At 46.0% G+C, this 24,865-nt stretch overlaps 1 protein-coding gene across 2 annotated transcripts in view; it reads right to left on the reverse strand.

Moving 5' to 3' along the window:
* The window catches only part of MED13L (mediator complex subunit 13L), a 169,146-nt gene that overhangs the window by 20,016 nt on the left and 124,265 nt on the right, over positions 1-24,865 (reverse strand). For both annotated transcript variants that reach the window (XM_064393121.1, XM_064393120.1), the window contains 12 exons: positions 21,328-21,490; positions 20,392-20,496; positions 17,445-18,173; positions 16,565-16,787; positions 16,029-16,134; positions 15,318-15,442; positions 14,043-14,142; positions 9,349-9,569; positions 6,123-6,328; positions 2,915-3,861; positions 2,098-2,277; positions 298-521 (listed from right to left, as the gene is read on the reverse strand). In XM_064393121.1, coding sequence (XP_064249191.1) covers positions 298-521; positions 2,098-2,277; positions 2,915-3,861; positions 6,123-6,328; positions 9,349-9,569; positions 14,043-14,142; positions 15,318-15,442; positions 16,029-16,134; positions 16,565-16,787; positions 17,445-18,173; positions 20,392-20,496; positions 21,328-21,490 — 3,329 coding nt within the window. The remainder of the gene's footprint in view (positions 1-297; positions 522-2,097; positions 2,278-2,914; positions 3,862-6,122; positions 6,329-9,348; positions 9,570-14,042; positions 14,143-15,317; positions 15,443-16,028; positions 16,135-16,564; positions 16,788-17,444; positions 18,174-20,391; positions 20,497-21,327; positions 21,491-24,865) is intronic.

Here is a 24,865-nt window from a genome sequence, read left to right on the forward strand (position 1 = left end):
GGTTGGGCCATCACTGGGAAGCTGCAGCTCTATTAATGCCACTGCTCCCTCCTCTGTGAAATGAATGTGCACTGGGAAGAGCAGACAGCAACAAACACTCCAAAATGCCCAGAGAATCCCAGTGTCACTCAGACAGCATTCTTGGACTCTGAAAGTGCAGAAAGCCCTCAAAATAAAAAAAAACCCCTTATTCTCATAGTTGTTACTTTAAACCCCATAGATTTCTCCCAGGGGACATGCACTGGAACAGCAATGACACTTAAGAAACAATAATTCAGTGGGGTCTCTCTTTCCAACCTCGTATACAGCACTCAAGTCCCTGAAGAAAGTTTTGGCTCCGTCGAGCAAGGCCTCATTTTCCGGACACACCACGATGTAGGCGACATCCCGGTGGCCCCCGTAGGGGTCCAGCAGGAGCCTCTCCCAGAAGGGCAGGGAGAATGGAGAGATTGTCAGGAAGTCCTTGTCATAGCCCACCAGCAGCGTCGGGATCGGGAGAGGCTCAGGAGATTCCTCAGAGCCTTCAAAGGAGAAAAAACAAATAAAGAAAAAATGTTGAAGTATCTTGTTTAACTGCAGTGGGTCTCTGATGGCACAGGAAGTGGGTTCTTTTACAGGAATATTGGAAATCACTCATCCCTTGCTGTTCTGAGTGTCCTACACATTTATTAGGGAGTGGAAATGGTTATCAAGGGTGTGCCATGCCTGATAAACCATGTGCTCCCAGCCTTTCTTCTTGGAAAAGATATTTAATAAAGGAGAGGGAAGATTTATATTGTACTTAAGGAATGTCATATAATCAAAGTTGTTGGCCGAAGTAGAGGGAGCTGATCCAAGCACCACTTAAACTTTCCTAGAAAGCTGCAATAAAACATCTCCCAGTGTACTCCAAGCTCATGTACTGCCCTTCCCGAGCCTTCATGTCCTGGTTTTCCTTTGTCATATCCATAACCACAGCCATGGAGCTCCTGTTCAATCACAAGTAATAACAGGAACACACAAAATCTGACCTTACAGCTCTTCATCTACCTCCGCCTGGTTGTGCAAAATTACTGATGCTTAGAGAAATTCATTCCCAGGTATATAACACTACACAAAGTTATAATTCTAAAAATTGCCTCCTGCCCTTCTCCATAGGATGCACTCCAAGTGCTGCTGTCCCCACAGAGAGGATTATTATCCAGTGTAACAGGGTATCTCCCAGACACTGCCTCAGTAGAAGAAATATTGCTGAAAATGTCAAGCTAAAATATACCCAGTAGTTCCTGCAGAATATAATTCAACTTTATTAAAAAGTCAGCATCCAGTAAAATTCACTGACTTTCCATCAAAGGTTCTGCTCTTCACTGTATGGGAATTTTGGTGCTATTCTCTGGTAACAACTGGTAAATCCTAACTCTTCAAATTACAAATGCTGGGAAAATTATTAGAAGTGCTGCTGGTGGGGCACAACAGCTTTAGACAGGAACTGGAGTTACCCCCGCTTGTCCCAGCCCCAAGGAAAGCAGCAATATATCAAATACCCATAGAGAGCAAAGTGTGGTGGAGCTGGTAGGAAAAACATTAAACCAGACTGCACTGGTTAAGCCTGAAATAAACTGCAAGCAAGAAATACAGATTGAAATGTCAGTCGTTATTCTGCAAACCTACACACACAAAATCTGGTTTGTTATTTTGCATTTTACAGAAGTGCCACTTACAGCCAGGAGATACTGAAAACTTCTAAAGGCTACAGGAACCTGCATGAAGAAAGCATTCCTAGTTTTTCAGGATTTGCAGAGCTTACAGAGGCTCTGTTCCCATTATGATGTGGCTGATTTCAGCAGCTCCCTCTGCTCCCATTTTGTCTATGCCAGGTTGCTTTGGTCTGGCCAGCCCCCGTTCAGGTGGGGGGGCTGAGCCTCACCCACAGTTTCTGCATCACCTGGAGGGGTAAAACCTTCACCAGGGCATCACAAAGGCTTTTGAGGCACTTTAAACCTCTGTGAAGAGCCCCCCACCCCAAGCTGTGAACAGCCCCTTCCTATAATTTCCAGGACAAAGTGCCCATTTCTAGGCAGCTGCACTCTAACTTGGCACAGAGCCCAGTGTAGGTACCATAGGTCCCCCGTCCTGCCATCTTATGGAATTGCTGCCAGGTGAGCGGTCCCTGCACGTGCTGGATGTTCTCCCAGGTCCTTCCCGTCCTCTTCTTCTGGATGGCATCCTGGAGAAAGGGCTGCAGGGAGAGCAGCATGCGCACCACGTCCTGGGAGGAGAGCATGCTGATGTCCAGCACTGCAAGGGACAAGGAGCAGCCATCACTTCAGGGAGGGACAGCAATCCCTCAGACACAGCAACAGCTTTTGTGGACTGTTCTTTGAATTGCTCTGCACACTGAATTTCAGTAACTCTAATTAGCTGGATGATACACAATGTGCCATTTCATGGCATTTTCAAAAACACTGCTGTCACCACAGGCCTTTTCACACACATTTCAGTATCACTGGTGTCCAGCTCAGGTCACAAGATGTGAGAGCTATATATCTTCAGTATACAAACAAGTAATATTTATAATTTTTCCCCCCGCTTGGTACTTTTCCCCCCCCAACTCAAACAGAGCAATTCTTTTCTGCTGACTGCTTATACCCTTCTCCAAAATCAAAAAGGGCCCTAATTTTGCCTCCCCCCAAATACCTGAATTTGCTTCAGATTTGTGAACTTCCACAGACATTCCCAATTTAGGCCAAAAGGCCTGAGGACAATTAGGTTATTGGTACTTTACATGTAATTTACAAGCTTTCGGAAATTTACTTTATCTCTAGAATATTTTTAGTCTTGTCATTTCCCACATAAAGATGACGTGGCTCACAGCTAAACAAATTTACAGAGGTCACAAAACATTCAGAGACAAAAGACTCAGCTGTGCATGTACCGTTGCTGTGGGGCCAGGAATGGACAGTGGCACTTCGGACAAGGGCTTCGTCCACCTTGCCCCCCGTGGGGTTGTCCACATATTGCCTGCCCTGCTCCAGGGCATTGAAACATTCCACCCAGGAGTCGTTGCTGTCAGCCTGCAGCCGGTCGTAGCTCAAGTTGACACAGGGCAGCGTCTGGCGGTTGTTGGAGGCCATGTAATCCAGGCAGCTCAGCGAGGTGAAGGGCTGCGTGTGCTGGTTCTGCAGCAGCAGCAGGAGGCTCATGGGAGGCTCCTGGCTCCTCCTGGCTCCCTCTCCCATCTGCGAGATCAAGTTGCTCTGGCAGATCATCAGTCGCCTTTCTGCAGCCTGGCCGATGTCCGAGGTCTTGCCGAAAATATCCAGCTCATCCTCGATGAAGAGCCCGGAGTTGTAGCCGAGCTTGCGGTTCATGATGGCGCTGAAGCCGCAGGTGCAGCGGTACTGATCCTCGTTGGAGGAGTCGGGGATGTACAGCCCCACGTCGGCGCCCTTGATGTTCATGTTGCAGGCGCAGATGCAGCAGCTGTCGAAGTTCCTGTCCTTGAAGATGTTGAGCACGGAGTCGGAGAGGATCAGGGTCACGTACAGGCTGTGCGCCTCCGGGATGGGCTGCACCGTGCCCGGCTCCACCGAGTTGAGCGGCCGCGTGGTGGAGGGCGTGGAGGCGGGGGAGCCCTGGTCCGTGCTGTCGTACTTGACGGAGCCCTGGCCGCTGGCGGTGCCCCCGCCCCGGGGAGTCCTGGGCGTGCGCGGCGTGCGCGGCGTGGGCACCGAGAAGCGCGGCGTGGCCGGGGACGGCAGCACCCCCGCGCCGCTGTTGCTGGCGGGGGCCGCGCTGTTGAGCGTCACCGGCGTGCTCATCTGGGGCGTGCTCATCTGCAGGTAGTCCTGGTCCGCCAGGCTGCCCACGCTGGGCACGTTGCTGCAGGGAAGGGATGGGAACAGAGACCCGTTCTGTCAAAGCTCATTTTTAAATACAAGGAGACAGTGGGATTCATTGAAACTGCAGTAAAGAACACTCTGCTCATAACCTTGACTCATGGCTCTCAACAGAACTCAAGAATTCTCACCACAAGCACCACTGTTTCTTATCATTGTGATAAAAAGTATTACTTCGCCCTCTTAAAGATTATTCTTATGGCTTAAAACTCAAATGCTCTTGAGAACAATCTCTAGATAAATGATCAAGTTAAGATTTAGAATGTTTGCAACATTTTTAGGGAAAAAAGAAAGAATAGTAGCTTTTATTTTAAATACCACTGTCTATAAAGAGATACATATTAGTAGGAATGAAAGTATTTCAGACAGATAGAAATCTTTATTTTAGAAATGATCACTTGAAATAACTGTCAAAAGTCATACATGTGGCTCTGATCTATGGTGTCACCTCATGGACACACTCTTGTATGTCTGATTCTATAAATTCAAATCCTCATTTTGGATTATACAGTCTATGGCACAATGGGATATGTTCCATTACAAACTCTTAGTCCAGTAAAGCTAAAAATCGTATTTTTGGGTCATCTTCATTCATGACTGCGTTTTATTACTCTGGTTTTGTAATTTCCTGCCCAATTCAAGTGACCACAGAATGGTTTGTACATTCCCATGAGATCTGTCATCCATCTGCAAGGACTCATTTCAATAAACAGGTAATAAGGGACCAATCAAAGAAAAAAATCTTACTTTTCTCTTTCCACATCACTTCTAACCTGCTTACTTTTCTTGTAATGTGTTAATTACATATTAGAATGAGGAAAAAGTGTCAGATCTCAATGAGTCTCTGGATAAGGAAGGGGAAACGGGATTTTTCCATATTTTTCTGTTCTCACAGTGTATTTTGTGTGTCATTGGAAAGGACTAGCATATGAATGCCCACCTATCATTAGTGACTTGAAAAGGAAAACATTGAAGACCTCTTTCCTTACAACCGTTTTATTACCTTGAACTGATGTGTGTCCAACTCAAAGCAGGAGAGGGGAAAATAATGAAGCAGAGTCTGAAGGAGCTGTGGAGCTGCAGCAGAGTGCGTGCCTCAGACTAATAAGAAAAGGTGACCTAGAAACCCTGATTGGCAATCACCACTCTGTCGGAAGCCTGCAGTAATAATCCTCACTCTAATTGGATTAGATTGAAAATGAAAGGGTTTTTTCCCCCAACAAATACCTGAAATTAATAACCAGCTCAGGCCCGGTGCATCAGTTACTATTATGAAAAAACCTGAGAATTAAATTGCTCCCTAGGCACTATATCAAGGGTTTACAATTTCTTCTTTGCAATTCTTTTGAGAACACTGAAGGACCCTTTGGGGCTGCAAAAGGACTGATTTAAAGGATTTACAGACTGATTTAAAGATACAGACTGCTTCCTCTAGAAGTGAAGTAGTGCAGCAGGAGACCTTTGTACTATTACTATGCTTTTTAAAAGGTTTTATTAATTTAATGGTGCAATTCTTGCTAGCTTTCAAAACCTCCAGCAATGAATTTCCTCCACAAACATTGCTAATTTCTGAGAACTAAGTGAGGAATCCAAGCTTTGAAAATGAATGTCAGTGGTTCCCTGTAGGTCACAGCACTCTCCTCTTTTGGGATCAGGAAGGGTGGGACAGGACAGGAAGGGACCAACATCTGTCTGATCAGCAGCTCCCCACAGCCCCACTCAGGGACAGCACAGGAGCTCAGAGGAGCTCCCATGGGAGCACAGACTGGGGAGCACTCACAGACCCACTCAACATTTCCAGAGCCTTCAGAATGGCAAATGGAATCATCAGGACCAGAGATCACCAGGCTGGAGCTCAAAGTGACACAAGGGAGCCTGGCTGGAGGCTGGACATGGAAATGGGAGGGCAGAGATGTGATGGGTTCAGTGCATTCATTTTGTTCCCCAACACTTGTGGTTTCTGTTGAATTACAATATTTTCCTGTATCAGAAATTACCATTAATTCAGGCACTGCATGTTCCTGTTCTTTTAAAAGCCCTGAGAGTGGACACACACTGTAACACTCCTGACTGCCAAAGCCAGCATTAAATGTTCCTGCTATCAGAACTGTTTTGATCTCAGTCAATGACAAACCTAAAAGGTTTAAAATATATTTGCAAGTTAAAGCACTGTCAACACAAGCAACCATTTCAGTTACCCAGCTTTAGGCCTGACAGACCCATTTCCTCCAAGGCTGTACTTACTTGTAGCCATCTCTGATGAAAGTGGCTGCAGGTGGCAATGGAAGTTGCTCAATTTTCGGAGGAACAGCCCAAGAAGGCCTGAAGATGCAGGCATCTGGAATCTTCAGAGGTAGGAGGCACTGGCTGGGCAGGATCTTCAGTGGGGCAAACAGGGAAGAGCCCACGAAAGGTTGAAATGATGGAACTTTGTGCACATACGAAAAATCCTGTAACATCCAAGTGACCTTGGTTACAAAAATGGGGTCAGGCTGCTCTTTAGATATTTTTTAAAATTAAAATCTATTGTAGTGTTTGAACCCTTTTCCCCCCAAGGCATTCAAGAGTGGTTCATTCAAGGAAACTCAGCTGAGGCTCCCTGTTATCCCAAGATGCTACACAGCTTTATGGCAGGAGGCTTCACAATTGGATCAGGCTCATTTCAGACAAGCTGTGCCTGAAACATGAGTAGTGCACTATGAAATTTTCACACTACCTAACTTTTAGCACCTCATTTAGGCACTTAAAAGATTGATCTTTGCAAGACTTCTTGCACTGACAGTGGGGAGAGGCTGTCAGTGTGAGGAACCCTGAGGTGCCTTGAGGCAGCCTCTAAATAACCCCCAATGTGGGGGTTCACATCACTTTAGCAATAACAGTGCACACTTTGCACATGCCAATCATTACAAGGAGTATTAAATACAAATATCTAAACAATCCAGCAAACACAGTATTAACTATCAATGAAGTTCAGCCCAGCTGGGCTTGCAGAGACTGTCACATTTGCTTGCAGAGAGTGATGACAAAAACTTCAGCCAGAGTTTCTAGAGCTATTCCAGCTCTTTCAGGAGAACAGAATTTGTCCTCTTGAGGCACTACTGCAAAGTAAAAATCAGCATGAAAACAGTAACAGCAGTCTCAGTATTTAACATCTCGTTAGAGCTTTGCATTTTTTTCCCTTGCACCTTGTCAAGCACTGAGGGATGAGGAATGTGTGGACTTCTATCTCCAGCTGCAGAATGCTCAGCACAAGGAATCTACTTCCATGTTCCCAGGATGATCAGCAATGGGTTTAGTGCTTGTTTCCCCCACTGGTGTGTATGAGCAGGTGTGACACACACAGAAGCAAGTCAGTTGTGCTGTTGGAAATGTTCTCAGGCAGAACTGAAGTAAGTATTTTAATACTCCTGTAATGGCTGTGAGGGAGATTAAAATATCTTTGGTATCAGTGATGCCCTGAAGTCTGCTCCCACTCCAAAACCTTCAGCGCAACAAATTCCAAGACAGACTTTGTTTTTCCAGGCCCAAGTTATCCTATTCTTAGATAATTTACTGCAGAAGCAGAAGAGAAAAACCAGCAAGGTCTGTGGCAAGGCAAAGTCTTACAAACCTCATAAAAAACTTATTTCAAACTCCTGTAGTGGCATAACAACTTGTGGATGCACCAGCTCAAGATGGGCAATGGAGACTGTCCTGGAGCCCACACTGAGAAGGTGCCTCTTCCCAGTGTGCCTCCAAGGGACAGCTCAGGGAGGAAGGAAGGGAGGAGAGATCTGGCAGTACCAAAGCAGACTCGTCCCATGTCCTGATGTCCAGCTGGCTTCTGCCATCAGGAGGGACACTGGGAATTCCCTCCCACATCTGCAAAGCCCCTTTCTCCCAGAACTGCTGGGACAAGCTCCCTGCCAGCTCAGCCCTTGGCAGGGGAATGAGCTGGGAATTCTGGGGTCTGACTGGACACACTGGACTGGCACCAAAACATGGGAGCACAACCCTGGAATGCTGTCCCACACGCTGTCCTGCTTCCTGCCAGGGACAGGGACTCCTTTCTCTCCCAGGGACAAAACTGAAAGCTCCTGTGGAAGAAGTCACCCTGTGGGATTTGCCACAGCCTCCCTTGCAGTCTGCCTGAGGGATGCTAATCCTGCTGGCAGGAAAATGTCCTGGTTGACAGCTGACCACACCATTTACACCGAACAAAGGTTTCCATCAGTACTCTCACACCAACACACAGCCACTTCTTGTCCATACAGCTGCAAGTGTGTCCCTGGCTCAGCAATGCAGACCCCTAAAATCAGCCCTCAATCAATTCAACATGGGCACAAAGGAGAGGGAAGGAGGTGGTGCTGGGGGAGATTAAGCTGCTGGAACAGAAGTGACAGGCTGTGGCACAGGAGGGACAGAGTGGGTCTGAAGGAGAAGAATTAGGCCATACAATCAAAGGCTGGGCACTACCAGGAAGCCAGAGTTAGAGTGGGCATCTCCCTTTTTATTCCCTGTGTACAAGGCAGCTTGCTGCAGAACAACATGCTGTGCATTTCCACACAAAAAGTGCATTTTTTGTCTCCTCAGGCTGTATGCATGGAAATATGGCAGCAGTACCTTCTGACAAAGGTGACAAAAGGCAGCCCAGAAGTTCAGTAATGCAGGACACACAGGCAGAATGGTTTGTGCCCTGCTCTTACCCTGTGATGGAACAATGACACAACCAATGTATATCAGTGCTGATGCTGGGTCCCTCCATGGGATGCTATGGAGAAATGGCCACACTGGGATGTCACAAGAACCCAGAGTCCCCAGCTACAAACAGCTCTTTACTGAGACACTACAGGACTCGAGAGAGGAGGAACTAGGTGACATTACCTGACCTGTGTTATACAGAAAGTCAGATAAGAATGGTCCCATCTGGCCTTAAAACTTGTGAAGTAACATCAGCTGAAGAAGAAACAGAGCAAGTTCAACCCCTGGGCTTTCTCAGAGAGTTTCAACCCTAACCAAAAAAGGAACATTTCAGAGAGATAAAGGCAGCCTTTCTACATGCACCACTTTGTCCCACTGTGTGCCAGCCTGGCAGCAGGGAGGGGGGCACAGCAAAGGTGCCCTAGAGAAATTATCTAAAGGAATATATCATTGAACAGCTACTTAGCCACAAGTGTGGTGTTTTCCCAGATATGGACATTCTTTCTGTTAGGCACAGGGCTCATTTCACAGACAATACTGTTTGTTTCCTGAGAACACCCAGAACCATTACAAACATAAAATTACAAAATGCCTACAGTTAAAATCAGAGAAACAATTAAAAAGCTCTTCTACTAGAGAAGAATACTTTTCCAGCTCCGGGGCTGACAAGTTCTTTACACAGGTCCAGTTCATATTTGTTAGTTGCTATACATACTACATGAGACTTGTTTATAAAAATCTAAGTGTGCATAGAGCAGTTTGTAAAAATTCCACATTTCTAGCATGTTACCTTGATTTCTTCAGGTTTAGGGCTACCTAATCCATCCTCCACCTCCATTTTAAACTCAGCCAGCTGTGTTGGAACCATGTTGACCATAGGACTCTCCATCATTCCCAAGGCAGTCACAGTCTCTGAACTTATTCCATCTTTGTAACTCATCACTGGGGAGAAGGCAGGGTGCTGTTCTAAAGAGGGTGGTGTTGGGAACATCCTTTGGAGGTCTGCCACAGCTGAAGAGGATGAAATAATACAGTTAATCATTCAAATAGAAATTCTCAAGGAAATTCAATAAAATAGAAGAGACCAATTCAATGCTAGCTCTTATTTAATCAGTTAAAAACCAGGAAAGCTTCTCCAGACTTACTGGGGTTCTGACAGCAGTGTAAGTGTAGGGCAAAAGTTAACTCCTAGGGATAAATTCCCCAAATTCCTAGGGATATTCTGCAAAGTTATTGTTCACCAGAAACAACAACCTGGTAGATGAACAAACAAATGCTCAGTTTACCAGCAACTAATAAATCCTTCATAACTGGAGAGCTGAATTGACATTAACACCAAGCTCACCCCAGTGACTGTTTCTAAGAAGCCACAGAGGAGTTTCCTCCCTTTGCCAGAGCTGACCTAGCCCTAAACCAGGAGGCCTTTGGAATTCATGTGCCCTGAGCTGGATTTCTCCACTCAGTCACTGCAGCCTTGTCTGGTCCATGGCAACACAACTCCTGCCACAAACACAAGCAGTTCTGCCCAGGAGCAGACTGCCAGGCATCCCGAAGTTCCAGAGCCAGAGAAACCACAAATTTATCATTTTCCATCACAAGACATTAAGCCAGGAAGATTTCTAAATGACTTCTCAGGAAATGAACGTAATGGAATCATCCACTGTGTATTTTTCTTCTTTAAGCAGAAAACCAACCCCAACAGAGATGCTCTATACAGTGTAATGCAATCAAACAGAAATCACAGCAAAGTCTTGCATGTTCTCCTTCCAGCTACAGCTTCCATACTTATTTTGTGTCACGCTCAGCATAAATGCTCTCTTTTCCTGACTTGAATTAGGACAGATCCATCAGTGGTTAACCACTATAATTAGAGAAGTGTGAATTCCCACAAGTGTCTCCTCTTAGATACTTTTTTGGACAGATTTAATGCCCAATCCCATTTCCATACCCAAGCTGATGGGACACAAGGACACTCTTATACTCAGTAACATCTGCAGCCTAAAGATTATGGAAAATTCATAAATTAATACAGATGAGTTTCTGACTCATAAACATTGTGTTCTGGAAATCCAATCAGGTAACAAGTACTGTTCTCAAAAACAAACAGAAAAAGGCAGAAATTAGTGGTGGGATTAGAATTATCTATGGACCATGAATACCTGCACTAACAGTACATTTGTGTAGGATGCTGCAGCCTCAGGATGTGTCTCCACTCTACCTTAACAGAGCCAACCTTGCATAGGATGCTTTTGTGCTCAGAGATGACACAGCCAGGCCACTGAACTCTTTAGACAAAGGGACACCACTCAAATAGGGGCAGTCCTCTCAAAATGCAGTTCTTTTGGTAACAGCTGTCCCTGCCGAACCCAGTCCTTCACAATCTGGAGCAGCAGAGTAAACAACAGGCTATGAATTATTCCCACTCTGTCCATATTCTTTTGTCTCCACTCTCTCAGTATCTGAATTTAAAAACCCTTAGTCTTTACAGGATAAATTAAAGCTGAAAAAAAGGTTCAGCATAACCGAAGAAACTCTTTACCACCAACATCAGTATGAAATACAATGTTCAGGGTGACAGCTGGATTGACTCCCTCTGTTTCTCAGCAGAGAGAGGTGCTTTAGGCACTGGAAGGGGACAGGGATAAAGGTGGAAATGAAGGGTGGCCAGCAGGAATTTATGCTGCTGTACAAGGCATTTCAACTCCCCAGACACTGCTGTGCCTCCACAGCTGGTGGCAAGACCACAGCTACAAGTGGAGTGTATCTGTTTAACTTCACACTACATCATTTTCTCACCTCCAGCTCACTCCACTTAGCAAAATTCTGCAGTGCAGATTCATAAAAAAGTTTAATTACAAAAAATCCCCCAACCCTACAGCAACAGGCAACTATCATCATTCATTTTCATGTGTGTCATGCTTGAAAAAGCTTTGCATATTTTAAAAAGCTATGGATCAACTAAACCTGTCAAAATCCAATCTCTGTATACTTCAGACTTCTACATTTGAGTAAATCAGCACAGCTTTTATGGGTCCATAAAACTCTGACTCATCTCCTTCAGACGAGTTTTTTTTCTTCACCTCAATTTGTTCTCATTACCAGCTGAAGTTAATGAGAAGGCATTAAAGAATGATTTGCAGAGAGATTGGATTTCTGCTTATAGTGGCCACAGAAATCAAACACTCTTCCTTCTCACCACAAAGTAATTTGTAATTTGATTTGTTACTATTATACCAAAAATTCTCACCTTCCTCCTGTCCCACAAACATAGACACATTTCTCCTTCATCTCAAGAGAAATGCCACCTACACCAATAGAATCAGAGATGTGTTCAGGAAAAGCCCTCTGAGACCATCAACTCCAACCACTGCCAGCACTGCCAAGGCCCCAAGTGCCACATCCAGGGCTGGTAAATCCAGAGATGGGGACTGCAGCACTGCCCTGGGCAGCTGTGCCAGGGCTTTACCAGCCTTTCAGTGAAGGAATTTTCCCAATATCCAGCCTGAGCCTCCCCTGGCACAGCTGAGGCTGTTCCCTCTCCTCCTGTCCCTGCTCCCTGGGAGCAGAGCCCACCCCCCATGGCTGTCCATCCTGTCAGGTGTAAGAAATGCAGCAAAGCCCTCAAACCTCAGAGTGTAAGTTACTATGCTAAACAGCTGTTGGCACAGTTCTTAGAAAAAAAGCCCTGTTGTTTTAATCTAATTTCATACCATTTCAGAAGTTTCCTGCACTCCAATAACCTCCCTTGTCCATGTGCACAGCCTGCACAAGCATCACTACCACAACCACCTACAAAAGGTCCACACTATGCCTCCAGTTTGAACCCAGTACTTTGATTTTAATCGTGCACTTCCAAATCCAGATTAAACTCTGAAGGTGATTTTAGTTTTAATTTGTCAAATGTTCAAAGCAATTTTCCTCCAAGACAGGTTGCACCATCATGGCCATGGTTTTAAATTCTTCGATTTCGTTAAGTAGAAGGATTTATACTTCAAGAGGGATTTGGTAATGGTGGAGGTGCCCAACAGTGAGCAGAGAAGAGAGGGGAAAGCTTCCAAGGGAAGATCTGTAACAAATCTCTCCCATAGTTCCAGACTAAGACGACAATGTCAACAGAAGAGTATCTCACATATCAGTAGGCTCATTAAAAACCCAGGTCTGTATTACCACTGCCCCCATTAAACCCTGGCAATTGCAGCAGAGGAGCACCCCCAGTGAGCCCAGTGCCCTGCAGGATGTGCAGTGAGCCCAGTGTCCTGCAGGGTGTGCAGTGAGCCCAGGGCCCTGCAGGCTGTGCAGTGAGCCCAGTGTCCCTGCAGGGCTGTGCAGTGAGCCCAGTGTCCCTGCAGGCTGTGCAGTGAGCCCAGTGTCCTGCAGGGTGTGCAGTGAGCCCAGTGTCCTGCAGGATGTGCAGTGAGCCCAGTGTCCCTGCAGGCTGTGCAGTGAGCCCAGTGTCCTGCAGGCTGTGCAGTGAGCCCAGTGTCCTGCAGGGCTGTGCAGTGAGCCCAGTGTCCTGCAGGGCTGTGCAGTGAGCCCAGTGTCCTGCAGGCTGTGCAGTGAGCCCAGTGTCCCTGCAGGCTGTGCAGTGAGCCCAGTGTCCTGCAGGCTGTGCAGTGAGCCCAGTGTCCCTGCAGGATGTGCAGTGAGCCCGGTGTCCTGCAGGGCTGTGCAGTGAGCCCAGTGTCCTGCAGGCTGTGCAGTGAGCCCAGTGTCCTGCAGGATGTGCAGTGAGCCCAGTGTCCTGCAGGGCTGTGCAGTGAGCCCAGTGTCCTGCAGGATGTGCAGTGAGCCCAGTGTCCCTGCAGGGTGTGCAGTGAGCCCAGTGTCCCTGCAGGGTGTGCAGTGAGCCCAGTGCCCTGCAGGGTGTGCAGTGAGCCCAGTGTCCCTGCAGGCTGTGCAGTGAGCCCGGTGTCCTGCAGGGCTGTGCAGTGAGCCCAGTGTCCTGCAGGGCTGTGCAGTGAGCCCAGTGTCCCTGCAGGGTGTGCAGTGAGCCCAGTGTCCTGCAGGGCTGTGCAGTGAGCCCAGTGTCCTGCAGGGCTGTGCAGTGAGCCCAGTGTCCTGCAGGATGTGCAGTGAGCCCAGTGTCCCTGCAGGCTGTGCAGTGAGCCCGGTGTCCTGCAGGGCTGTGCAGTGAGCCCAGTGTCCCTGCAGGGTGTGCAGTGAGCCCAGGGTCCTGCAGGGCTGTGCAGTGAGCCCAGTGTCCTGCAGGGTGTGCAGTGAGCCCAGGGTCCTGCAGGGCTGTGCAGTGAGCCCAGTGTCCTGCAGGATGTGCAGTGAGCCCAGTGTCCCTGCAGGGTGTGCAGTGAGCCCAGTGTCCTGCAGGGTGTGCAGTGAGCCCAGTGTCCTGCAGGGTGTGCAGTGAGCCCAGTGTCCCTGCAGGGCTGTGCAGTGAGCCCAGGGTCCTGCAGGCTGTGCAGTGAGCCCAGGGTCCTGCAGGCTGTGCAGTGAGCCCAGGTGGGTGTGGGCAGAGCAGCCTGTACTCACTGGGAGGGTAGGGCACGGCAGTCCGGCCGTCCTTGCCCAGCGGCCGCTCCTCGGAGCCCGCTGCCGGCAGCTTGGAGGAGCGCAGAGCTGGGGACACGGCCTGCAACACCAAACACTGCAGTCAGCACAGACAGCCCCTCCCAGCGCCCTGCTCAGCAACCCCACCTGCTGACCCCACCTGCTGACCCCACCTGCTGACCCCACCCGCTGACCCCAACCAGTCGGGATTTCTTCCCCTCTTTCAATACTAAAGACAAAAAGAAATATTTGCCTGTCTATATCCCCCGCATAAATTGATGCATACATATAACTATGCATTTTTATAGTTCTCTACACACACAAATTATATTCAAAATGTTATCATAAGCCCTGAGCCTGAAATGCACGTGATTGCTTTATTTATTTCTGTGTTTGGATTACTCCAAGGTAGTAATGGGAATACGACACGGAGTGAGCCCAACACAGACAAATGTTAAGACAGGAAAAACATTAGGGCTGTCCAGGGCAATTTCAGAGAATAAAGTAATTTTTTATTTTGACAGAACAGTCCTCTGGTAGATTGGCATATTAGCCATGGCATCTGAAGTACAGTTTGTGTGGGACCACAGTAAGAAAATTGGTGCACTTATAAAAGTCCTGCCAAGAATAAGGCAGAAGACTTTTAAACACTGTTATCTACTAACAGTCAATTTAAGACCACCTTCTGTATTATTATGGTTGTATTATATTATGCTTAAAGATAGTGACTATCCAAATATTTGCCTTCCCAGGCAATTTACTGCTCCTCCTAACTGATATAAATCTGCATTTCCCTCTGTATTTCCTAACATGCAGCAACTATTTCTCTTTGCACTGAAATAAAGTGCTTGGAGGAATATGAGGGAACATGACTCAGAGAATTACTGGAATCCTGTAAGGTTGAATTTATTTTTCTTTGGGCAGGTTCTCAGACAAGGTAAAAGAACTCATCACCAATTAATAAAACTTGGATCTTTTCCACCATAATTCTCAAACAAATAATTCTGATGGAAGTCCAGGACACAAAACTAGATATAATGGATTTATAAAGCAACTGCATGGCTCTCCCTGTGGAAGCTCCTCACAGCCTGTCCATGGAAGACAGATCTCCTGAGGGATCTCCTTGCCAGCAATCCTTCCTAGCTAAAATCCAAGCCTGCCTACCTGGAAACCCTCTCTCCCATCTATAAGGGACAATCATTCCCACTAGGAATCTGTTGCTTGGCCTACAGAACACTCATCCCCACAAGGACTCACCCCAAGCTCATCCTCGTCGGAGTTGTCGAAGATGTTGTCGAGGTCGTGCAGGGACGGGGCCAGGTCGGTGACCTGGGTGAGGCTGCCGGAGCCGGCCCTGCCGGCAGCGCCGTCCTGCCGCGGGTCTGCCACGCCGGGAGCAAACGGCACAGTCAGGAAACGGGGCACGGGCAGGGCAACGGGGCACGGGCAGGGAAATGGGGCATGGGCAGGGAAATGGGGCACAGAAACGGGGCACGGGCAGGGAAATGGGGCACAGAAACGGGGCACGGGCAGGGCAACGGGGCACGGGCAGGGAAATGGGGCACAGAAACGGGGCACGGGCAGGGCAACGGGGCACGGGCAGGGAAATGGGGCACAGAAACGGGGCACGGGCAGGGCAACGGGGCACGGGCAGGGCAACGGGGCACGGGCAGCAGCACAGCAGCACCTCTGCCCCACAGCACTGAGCCCTCTGCTCTGCAGGCTGAGCAGCGACCACCAAGGGTCAGTCGAGAAACAAGGAAGGAGCTGCTGCTGCTCATTTAATATTCTAAAAAATACAGCATTGTTTTTATAAAAAGGACAAGGAAAATCAAGTTTTTTCCACCTTGGGAGCTGTCTGTAGCGCTGATGTTACAGACAGAAGTTCAGATGTGATTTTTCCCTCCAGATGTTATGGCATATAGGTAATTTTTGCTTTGCAGACTGAATCAAAGAGCTTTAACTCACCAGTCTTAGGAGCAGAACTGAAAATGGACATGGCATCTTTTCCATCAGGAACTGGTGTGGAATGGCCCGGTGGTGGGATTTCCTTGGAACCAATCCCATCTTCTGACTATACAAAAAAACCAAAGAGATTTCATGGCTATGAATTTAAGCTGTGTAAGAACAAATGCTTTCCTGTGTCCAACCAGACTCAGGGATCTGAGTTAAATATGAGATTTACAAAGGATTCCATGGACATCATTGAACTCTGACAGCCAGTCCAGGTAATTAACCACCTCAAATTTTCCAGGAAAAAACATCTTTTAGAATGTTTGCTTGCACAGCCAAACACCAAAACAGCTCCATAAAGGATAAGATACATAAGAAGCATCATGCAGGTGATAATATAAAATAATTAAAAAAATATATATAAACATATACATGTCTGATTTTGTTTTGTGCAACGGACTTGTGTCTTCCAGAGAGCTGTAGAGCAAACACTGTGCTACAGGGTAAATCCTATGAGACCATTAATGCCAAAAACTGGATTTACACCTTACCTTGTTCTTTTTCAATGGATCTTTCTCAGCCCCAAGTTTGCATTTTTTATTGACAGTGAAACTGTACTTGATGTCTCCATCTTCGAAGGTGTAAGGATCACTGGTGTCTCCCCAGCCTTCTCCAGGGGGTTGTAGTAGAGGCAAGGGGTCAAGATAGTTCAGGGTCTGCACTGGTTTCTGCTCTTCCAAAATTTTAAACCGTTTATTAGGTTGTGCTAAGAGCCTGAAGTGAAAATAAACAAGCAAGGCCAACATGAAACAAAACCAGCACAATCTGCAGCTGTCACACAAACACAGCCCATGGCTCATACCATCCCCCTTGATCAAGTAGAAATGTTTTTTCTTCAAATAAAGGCTGTATTGGATACATTTAAACATTAAATACCTTACTGTATTAAGACCTACTTTGGGACAATGAAAAAAGAATCAATTTTGTCACTGTATAAATGAAAACACTTTGAAGTCTAGCCTTTTCAGGCTGAAACCCTTTTCAGCCTAGTAAACTCCATTGTAATTATCAAACCCAATAGTCTTTTAACTCAATAACTCTTCCTCAATTAATTTTTCCTAAATAGTTTCATTAACTACTCTCTCTGGTGCATTTTTTAAAATGCACTATCAGAATGCTACAGTAATTTTTAGGCTAGCATAAAACACAAAAATAGGTTACAAAGAGACTGATCAGTTCTTGTAGTGTCCAACAGAAAGCCAGACACAGAAAAGGCAAGCATCCTGCATTAGATTCTTTCTATTTAACTATTTAGCGCTGTCTGCAGCCGCTGTGATGGTGAAGCCTTAGCCTTTCCCAGTTGAAAAGCAGAAATTAGAGTTCAGTGATGATTAGAACTGCCCAGCTCCCCTGCTCAGAGTGCTCTCTCACCTTTTCAGTGCAGTGCTGTCGGGGTTGATCTCCATCCTGCCATCATACCTCTCACACGGCAGCTCCGGCGGCCGGAACTCGGGGTCGTCACTCGAAGGGACACTATAGGTCCTCCACATGTCCACGGCCTCGTTGCTCTGAGTTATGCCACAGTACAAGGCTGTCTCACTGACCTCTGCCATCAGAGGTAACCTCTGTCCCACCAGGACTGTCCTGTCATCTAAGCTGGGCAGCGGCTGCAGCTCCAGCCCGCTGCCGTAGAGTGCTGGGTTCACAGGAACGGAAGGGGGGTCCAGGTTCTCTGCCTCCTGACCTCTGGGCTGGGGGCTCAGGGTGGGAGGCAGAGGGGAAGTGGGGGAATGGGGTGAATCCATAGGATTCATATTAATCTGCTTGCTTGGATTTCTAGCAGACAGCGGGAGCGGCTTCTCGTATTTCCTGGAACTGGGCACTTCCAGCGCGGACTCCATCCCGGCCAGGCCCAGCTTCTGCCCGGCCGCGTCCTGCTCCATGCATAGCTCTTCAGTCACCGAGGGCCGATGGTGGAATGGCATCAGGGGCCTTTTTTGCAGTTTCTCTCCCTTGTCCTGCCGCTCGGTGGTTTTGTGCTTTGAGGAGGCAGGAGGGGGCAGAGCCGAGGCCGCGGCCGTGCCCACGGCGAAGCCAGGCTGGGGCAGCGTGGGCGGCCGGCCCGAGGCGCCGGCGCAGCGCTGCTTGAACACCTTGTGCCTGGGGAGGAGGAGAAACACTCACTGCGTGCTCTGGGCAGCTACACCTCAAAAAACAGCACTGAAAAACCTCCTGTCTGCTCCTCATCTTTTAACAGGCTTTTAATTTCTGCCCGATGGAGGAAGTTTGAATAAATATTTTTTACAAAATAACGCAGTAACATACAATCTTATTACTGGCTTCATATGGCTTTTTGACTTTGTATCCATTATCTTTGAGACTGAGAAGCACAGGACTGAATTTCAGTGTTTCAGGTCCTGCTAAAAAGTATGTTCATCATACTGATGATGATTCCTAAGGATGTGACAACAGGAATACAATTCTGCCCATACTTTTACTGTTATTTTTTTGTTGTTGTTGTTTAGGGCTTTTTGTTTAGCTGTTTATTTGATTTTATTAAGCTAAACAGAAACTGAAAGATGTGTTTGTGCTTAACATTGAAACCTGTTTAAAAATAAACACCATATCAAAATGAATCACTCCATCCCTATTTTATGAACAATAGGACAACAAAAACCCATTTCAAAACGTGTAATGTGCTTTCTACTTAAAAAGATAACTTACATGATCACAAGTGAAGTGGGCTACACTGGAGACACCCAACCCTGTCCCTGTTCCCTGGAAGCATCCAGGCTGTGTGGGGTTATCCCAGCTTTCTGCAGGGCTTTGCTGTTCCCAGGACATGCTGCAGATTCCCTGCAGCAGCAGATGGTCTGTGTCTGCAATCACCCTAATGTGCAGCTAATGCCCTGGTAACTGGAGATTTGCCTTAAGCATGTTCTTGTAACATTTCATTGCCTTAATTCTCCATCATTCACCGTATTTTAAGTGACTGCAGAGAATTATTTCAGACATTCTGCTCCTCACACACCAAGCTGGGTCTGCAGGAGACTGAATTTGATGCTGAGTACCAGACAGCCCTTTGAGACTCCAGATCTGAGATCATATCCTACATTTAGCCAGTACATGGAATGGGAACAGAAATGACTAAAACAATTTCTACATGCCAGTAGCTGCTCAGGTTCTGCAGCTACACAGAAAGTACTTATTGCTATTTGAAATCAGGTACTGCCTTCATTTTAAGGATAATGTTTCCATTTCCCAGCTGGTGTGTTCACCAACTCCAGCATGATGCAGTTATCACTGGAGGGATGAACAGACAGTGTGAAATTACAAGTGCAGCTGAACCTATCCATAGAACCAGGCTCCCACTGCTGATCCCCATGCTTTCCAGGCAAAGCTGGACCTCAGATTCCCACAGGAAACACTTGGCATTCTGACAAAACATTTATCTATTCCAAATTCTTGAGTATATAAATACAGCCAATGTGTATAATCAGGGTGGAAGCATCCTCTCACTTGGGATAGAGCAGGGAGTCTCCAGGTTGATCATTCCACCCTTGTAGGATGCACAGTCCCTTCATCCCTTCCTCTGACCACGCAAAGAAGAACTGCATCCTTAAGGAGTAACTTCTTTTGGTCAAGGTGCTTTATCACCTATCTTACAAGTAGATGGTGACCTTGGGAATTGGAATTTCAGTAGAAGTGTTTCACAGGACTACTTCACTGCAAACTGGGGGCTTTTTCTAGCCCTGAAACATCTCTCTGATAGTTTTAATGGTTAATCATATTGGTGATGATGGTTTGCCTTTCCTGAGTGAGGAGTTCTGGAATTCTAACTACCCAAAGATGACAGATAACTTTAATAACCTCCTGAAGTGTTTGTGTGAGTGAGCTGTGAATTCTTTCTGATCCAGTGACAGAGGGTGACCAGGCTGCAAAGGTTTAATATTCTCTTGTGTGGGTTTGGTGCCATGGCAGATTGACCAGAGGAACATGATTTGTAGGGATGTCTCCCCTCTTCCTCCAAATATCAGGATGATCACAAACTTAGGAAGATCCCACCCTCTTCACCACAAGCCTTAACAACCCAACCAAAGGTTACAGCTCTGAAAAGCTGCAGGATGAGTTCCTTATGAATGGGAACTGTTGGAGTAATCCTGGCCCCAGCACCATGGTTTTTCCACTTGGATTGGCTCCTGCAAGTGACAGCAGGCTGAGATGCAGATTCATCCCCCAAATGTGATCACAGGTTTGATATTACAATTTCCTCTTGTCTCAGGTAAAGCTGAGATAACTCCCTTCTGTAAGTGTCCCTCTGCCTGAATTAAGCAGGGCTCTCACAATATGACAAATGGTTATTCTCTTCAAAGCTCACCTGGAACAAGAACAACTGACTCTTTGGACTGGATCCACAAAATCCCATGAAACACTATTGTTAGGAACTTCCTCCTCCAAATTTGCAGCTGTAATTTGATTCCTCCTGAAGAAGAGAAAATTATTTTAGTAATCACCACCTTTTGAAGAACAACATTTTTAAAATGTACATAATTCATATATGTTCCCCTCAGACAAATTACTCCCTTCTACCTGGCCTTTGAAATTGACAGCAGATCCCTGCACTAGTCCTTAAATTTACAGTTTGATTTATGTAGGAGGAAGGTCTCAGCTCTGTGTCAGATAACTCTGTCTGGAGTCCGAGCACAAGAAACAAGGGGAAAGCCATTTAAACTGTTGCTGGAAATTAGTCTGACATACCAAATGAGGAAATTGCATGGATATAGAAAAAATAAATATTTCAGGGCTCACCATGCCATTATACACTTTACATCTCCAGCACTAAAGTCTGTGATACTAACATCAATTTATACACTCTTGTCAATTGAAATTTTAATCTAACTCATGTAAGGCTTCACAAATACTCCCCCTTAAAGCCCTAAATATCAAATATATACAATGTGCTCTGCAGTCACCCAGCTTTCAGTGTAGTAACTGCAACAGGATGGAAGATGCCATCTCTAAATCTGAGAACACTTGGCTGAAGGCACAACCTATGGCCTCAAGGACTGTCACAATTAGGGTACACAACTGCAAATTCAATGGGAAAGTGTCAGGAGTTCTCAGCTGAACAGAGGGACACATTTTCTTTGATAATACAACATTTTCTTTGATAATGGTGTTTGGCATCATTAGCTCATTAGCTCTGATTGGTGGCAAAGGAGCCCTGTAAAGAATAACATTAATGCAAACTATGACCATTTTATTTGTATAATATGTATTATAAATAAGCAAAGCATGAGGACTGCTGCCATACTTGGACTGTGCCCTGTTGAGGATGCATTCCTTCCACACACGGTGAACAATGCGGTTGTGAAATTTGGGAGTAATCTTGCTGGATTTCTTTGGACTGTGGACAGTGACTGTCCCCTCCTGCACAGCTGGATGGCTGATGCTACTCTGAGAGCAGCCACTTTCTCCTGCAAGAGAAACAAACCATTAATGTCAGAACTGTCCTTCATATTGTCACTTGCTATTTTTTCCTGGAAGTCTCTTAGCAGGCTGCTGACTACACCAGTGTTCACATTCACTGGGGAATGCTCAGAGCATCCTTACAGAATACATTTAAAGCAACACTCCCTTTGAGGTAACAAAGATGGCACTGGCTTTACCACAGACATGGGCAATAGAGCTGTGCAAGCACTGCACCTCATGTGATGTGATACACTCTGTATATTATATATATATATATATATATATATATATGTATCTGTTAAAAATACACTCTCTAATAAATGGAGGTACTTTAGATAGCCCCTACAGCCCTGGACTGAATCAGTAAGAAATAGTGAAGATAGAGCTTTTTAATTATTATCCTATATCTTAAACATGAATTTATACAGTCTTTGGTGAGTTGCTTTAAAAACGAAATTTATTGTAATATGGATGGTCCTAAAAGCATCTATTAAGAAAACTAATAATTTATGTAGACTATTTCAAAGCAGGATCAGTTCTTTATACTCAAAATTAAACCTCGCTGAGAAAATTAATGGATCACGGATGCTTTCCTACAGACACAGGCTGGGAGAGCTGGGGGTGCTCAGTCTGGGGAAGACAAAGCTCCAGGGAGAGCTCAGAGCCCCTTCCAGTGCCTAAAGGGGCTCCAGGAGAGCTGGAGAGGGACTGGGGACAAGGGACAGGACACAGGGAATGGCTTCCCACTGCCAGAGGGCAGGGACAGATTGGGAAGGAATTGTTCCCTGTGAGGGTGGGCAGGCCCTGGCACAGAGAAGCTGTGGCTGCCCCTGAGTCCCTGGCAGTGTCCAAGGCCAGGCTGGACAGGGCTTGGAACAACCTGGCATAGTGGAAAGTGTCCCTGCCCATGGCAGGGGGTGGATTGAGGCTGAGGTCCTTTCCAACCCAAACCACTCTGGGATTCTGGGCCATTTCTTCACAATATGCTTGAATTGAAATACTAAAATCAAAACTGGCTTTGGTGAGATTTTCCAGTTGAGATCTACACTACTACAGAAACTTCCAACAACACAGTATATGATATTCACAGTATGTATTTTCTGTATGGTTATCAAAGAGATAACAAATGAAGATATTACTTCAACATGTTTGAGAGCCTGCAAACTCTCTCCACTCCATTCCTTCCTGTGATGCAGCAGCTTTTACCACCTATTGTACAAGCAGATGCTTCTTTTTCTGCCCTGAAATGTGTTTCTGTTTAGCTGAACTGAACTCCAGCACATCCATCTTGGCAAGGCCGAGCTGCAGCAGCAGAGGGAGCTTTGGGTCCGCTGGCCCGGGCAGGAGTCCCTGCTCGGGGCTGGAACAGCAAGGAGGGATCTGCTGCATTTTCACAAGGTCACACCAGGGTACAGAACACTTCGTGCTCCTGCTGACGCAATCCAAGCAGCCTCAAGTGTGAAGTGCTGAAGGGACTCGGTGCTGCACATCACCGCAGCTAACAGGGAATCCTGCTGCTTGCCACCAGGTGATTTGTGAAACACAGCTTCTGAAATGGTGCACAAGCTGCCTAACCCTGCATCTTCTTTCATTCTTCACATTATGTATTTCTTTCTCCAGTTAGATCTTCCCTGATTATCTTTTTGTATAGTCAAAGATGGAAACCCCTGGCTATATTGAGGCTTGTGCCACTAACCATGTACTGCACTGGCTTTCAAATGTTCTCCAACAAGTGGGAACTTGACAGATGATCAAAAAACAAACAGGTCAGAACTTCAGAACTGGCAAATGTGCCCTCCTTTGGGGAAGGAATGTGTGTATAGACAAACACCACAAGGACACAGAGGCATCACGTGCCAACAGCAGGAGGAAAACAAGGATAAGTCTGATGGGAAGGGAAGGACAGGAGGCACAAGAGGAGCTACCAGAGCTTTCAAGTTACAATGGAATGCATTAATTATTGCTTTCTATAATTATGTAATATTTTTATACTATACAGTACAACAATATACAGCATAATAGGAGACAGAACTGCACAGCAGGCAAAACCACTTTGTTTCCACACACTGACACTAATTTTTGTCCATGAACATCCCTGGCACAGCCCTGGAACACACAGATCCCTCTGGCAGGTAATGGTACAGTGAGTGGAGGACTCAGCAGCCCCTCACCAGAGGCCACTGTACAACCCCTGCAGTCCAGACTGGTTCCACTGCTGAAAAGCATTACATACTGGTTGCAGAGAAAAGCCTATTCTTTTTCTCCTTGAAATTCCACTTCTCTAGGCTAAACCACCTCAATTCTGTCCATCTTTTCCTGGAGATCCTGTTTGCAAAATCCAGGATCACTCTCACTGTACTTTCTTGGACTCCAGACAGTTTGTCCACATGTCTGGATGCTCCAAACTGGACATGGCACTAAACCCACATTTTAAAGAGCATTGTGCAGAACTAAAGTATTATTTCCATGCCTCACACTAATCCAGTTTATGGGTCCCATTAGTGTTTCTGGACTGCATGACATGCTTTTCCAATCCATTTCTCCCATTTTTCAAGGTCTTTTAAAATGATTTTTGATAAAAAAGAATTCTTTCATTGTTTGCTGGAGAGGCACCCCTCTGATACAAATTCATACTGCCCTCAAACAATAGCAGAGATCAAACAGAAGCTGTTACTGCCAGATTCGACAACATGAACACTTTTATACAAAATATAGTTTATGAATATTCTAAAAATATAATCCCCTTATAATACTGCACAAGTGTAACAGGGTTCTGAAAATTTTAAAAATACAATAGCACATTAAAATATGCATCAATACTCAAATAGAGATTGTTATTTAAATGGTGATTGTCTTGCTTCAGATAGTTATTAATTGGCTTCTTGCTTATTTTAATTCTCAGTTCCCTTGAAAAACACCATTCCAAGTGAATTTACATCTCATATTCTGACTTATTAGCAGTAAATACTAAATACTTTGATTGTCTGCATCTATAGGCTCTATTCATGGACAAGTGAATCCAGACATGTTTTCTTTGCTTTTGCATCAAGATTCAAAGGTTGGACTTGATGATCTTAGAGGTCTGTTCCAACCTCAATGACTCTGCTGTTCCAGGACAGACCTGTTGATGTGACAGAACTATCCCATAAAGGCTAAGCTTGGGAGCTCCTCAGAGAGGCATAACAAGGATTCTTTAGCCCCATCTGGCTGCACAGTCTCACAGAAACTTGCAGGGCCTTTGTGTCTTTGACACTTCTGTTGCTCTGTGAAATTTAGTAAGTGCTGCCCAACAGGTTCAAAAACTCCCAAGTTCAAGCAGAAGCTTGCCCAGTGGTGACAGGTTTGTGTTGCTTTGCAGCACTGCACACAGATGTACCCAC

Source organism: Passer domesticus, chromosome 17 (genome assembly GCF_036417665.1).
Source record: "Passer domesticus isolate bPasDom1 chromosome 17, bPasDom1.hap1, whole genome shotgun sequence".
NCBI lineage: Eukaryota > Metazoa > Chordata > Aves > Passeriformes > Passeridae > Passer > Passer domesticus.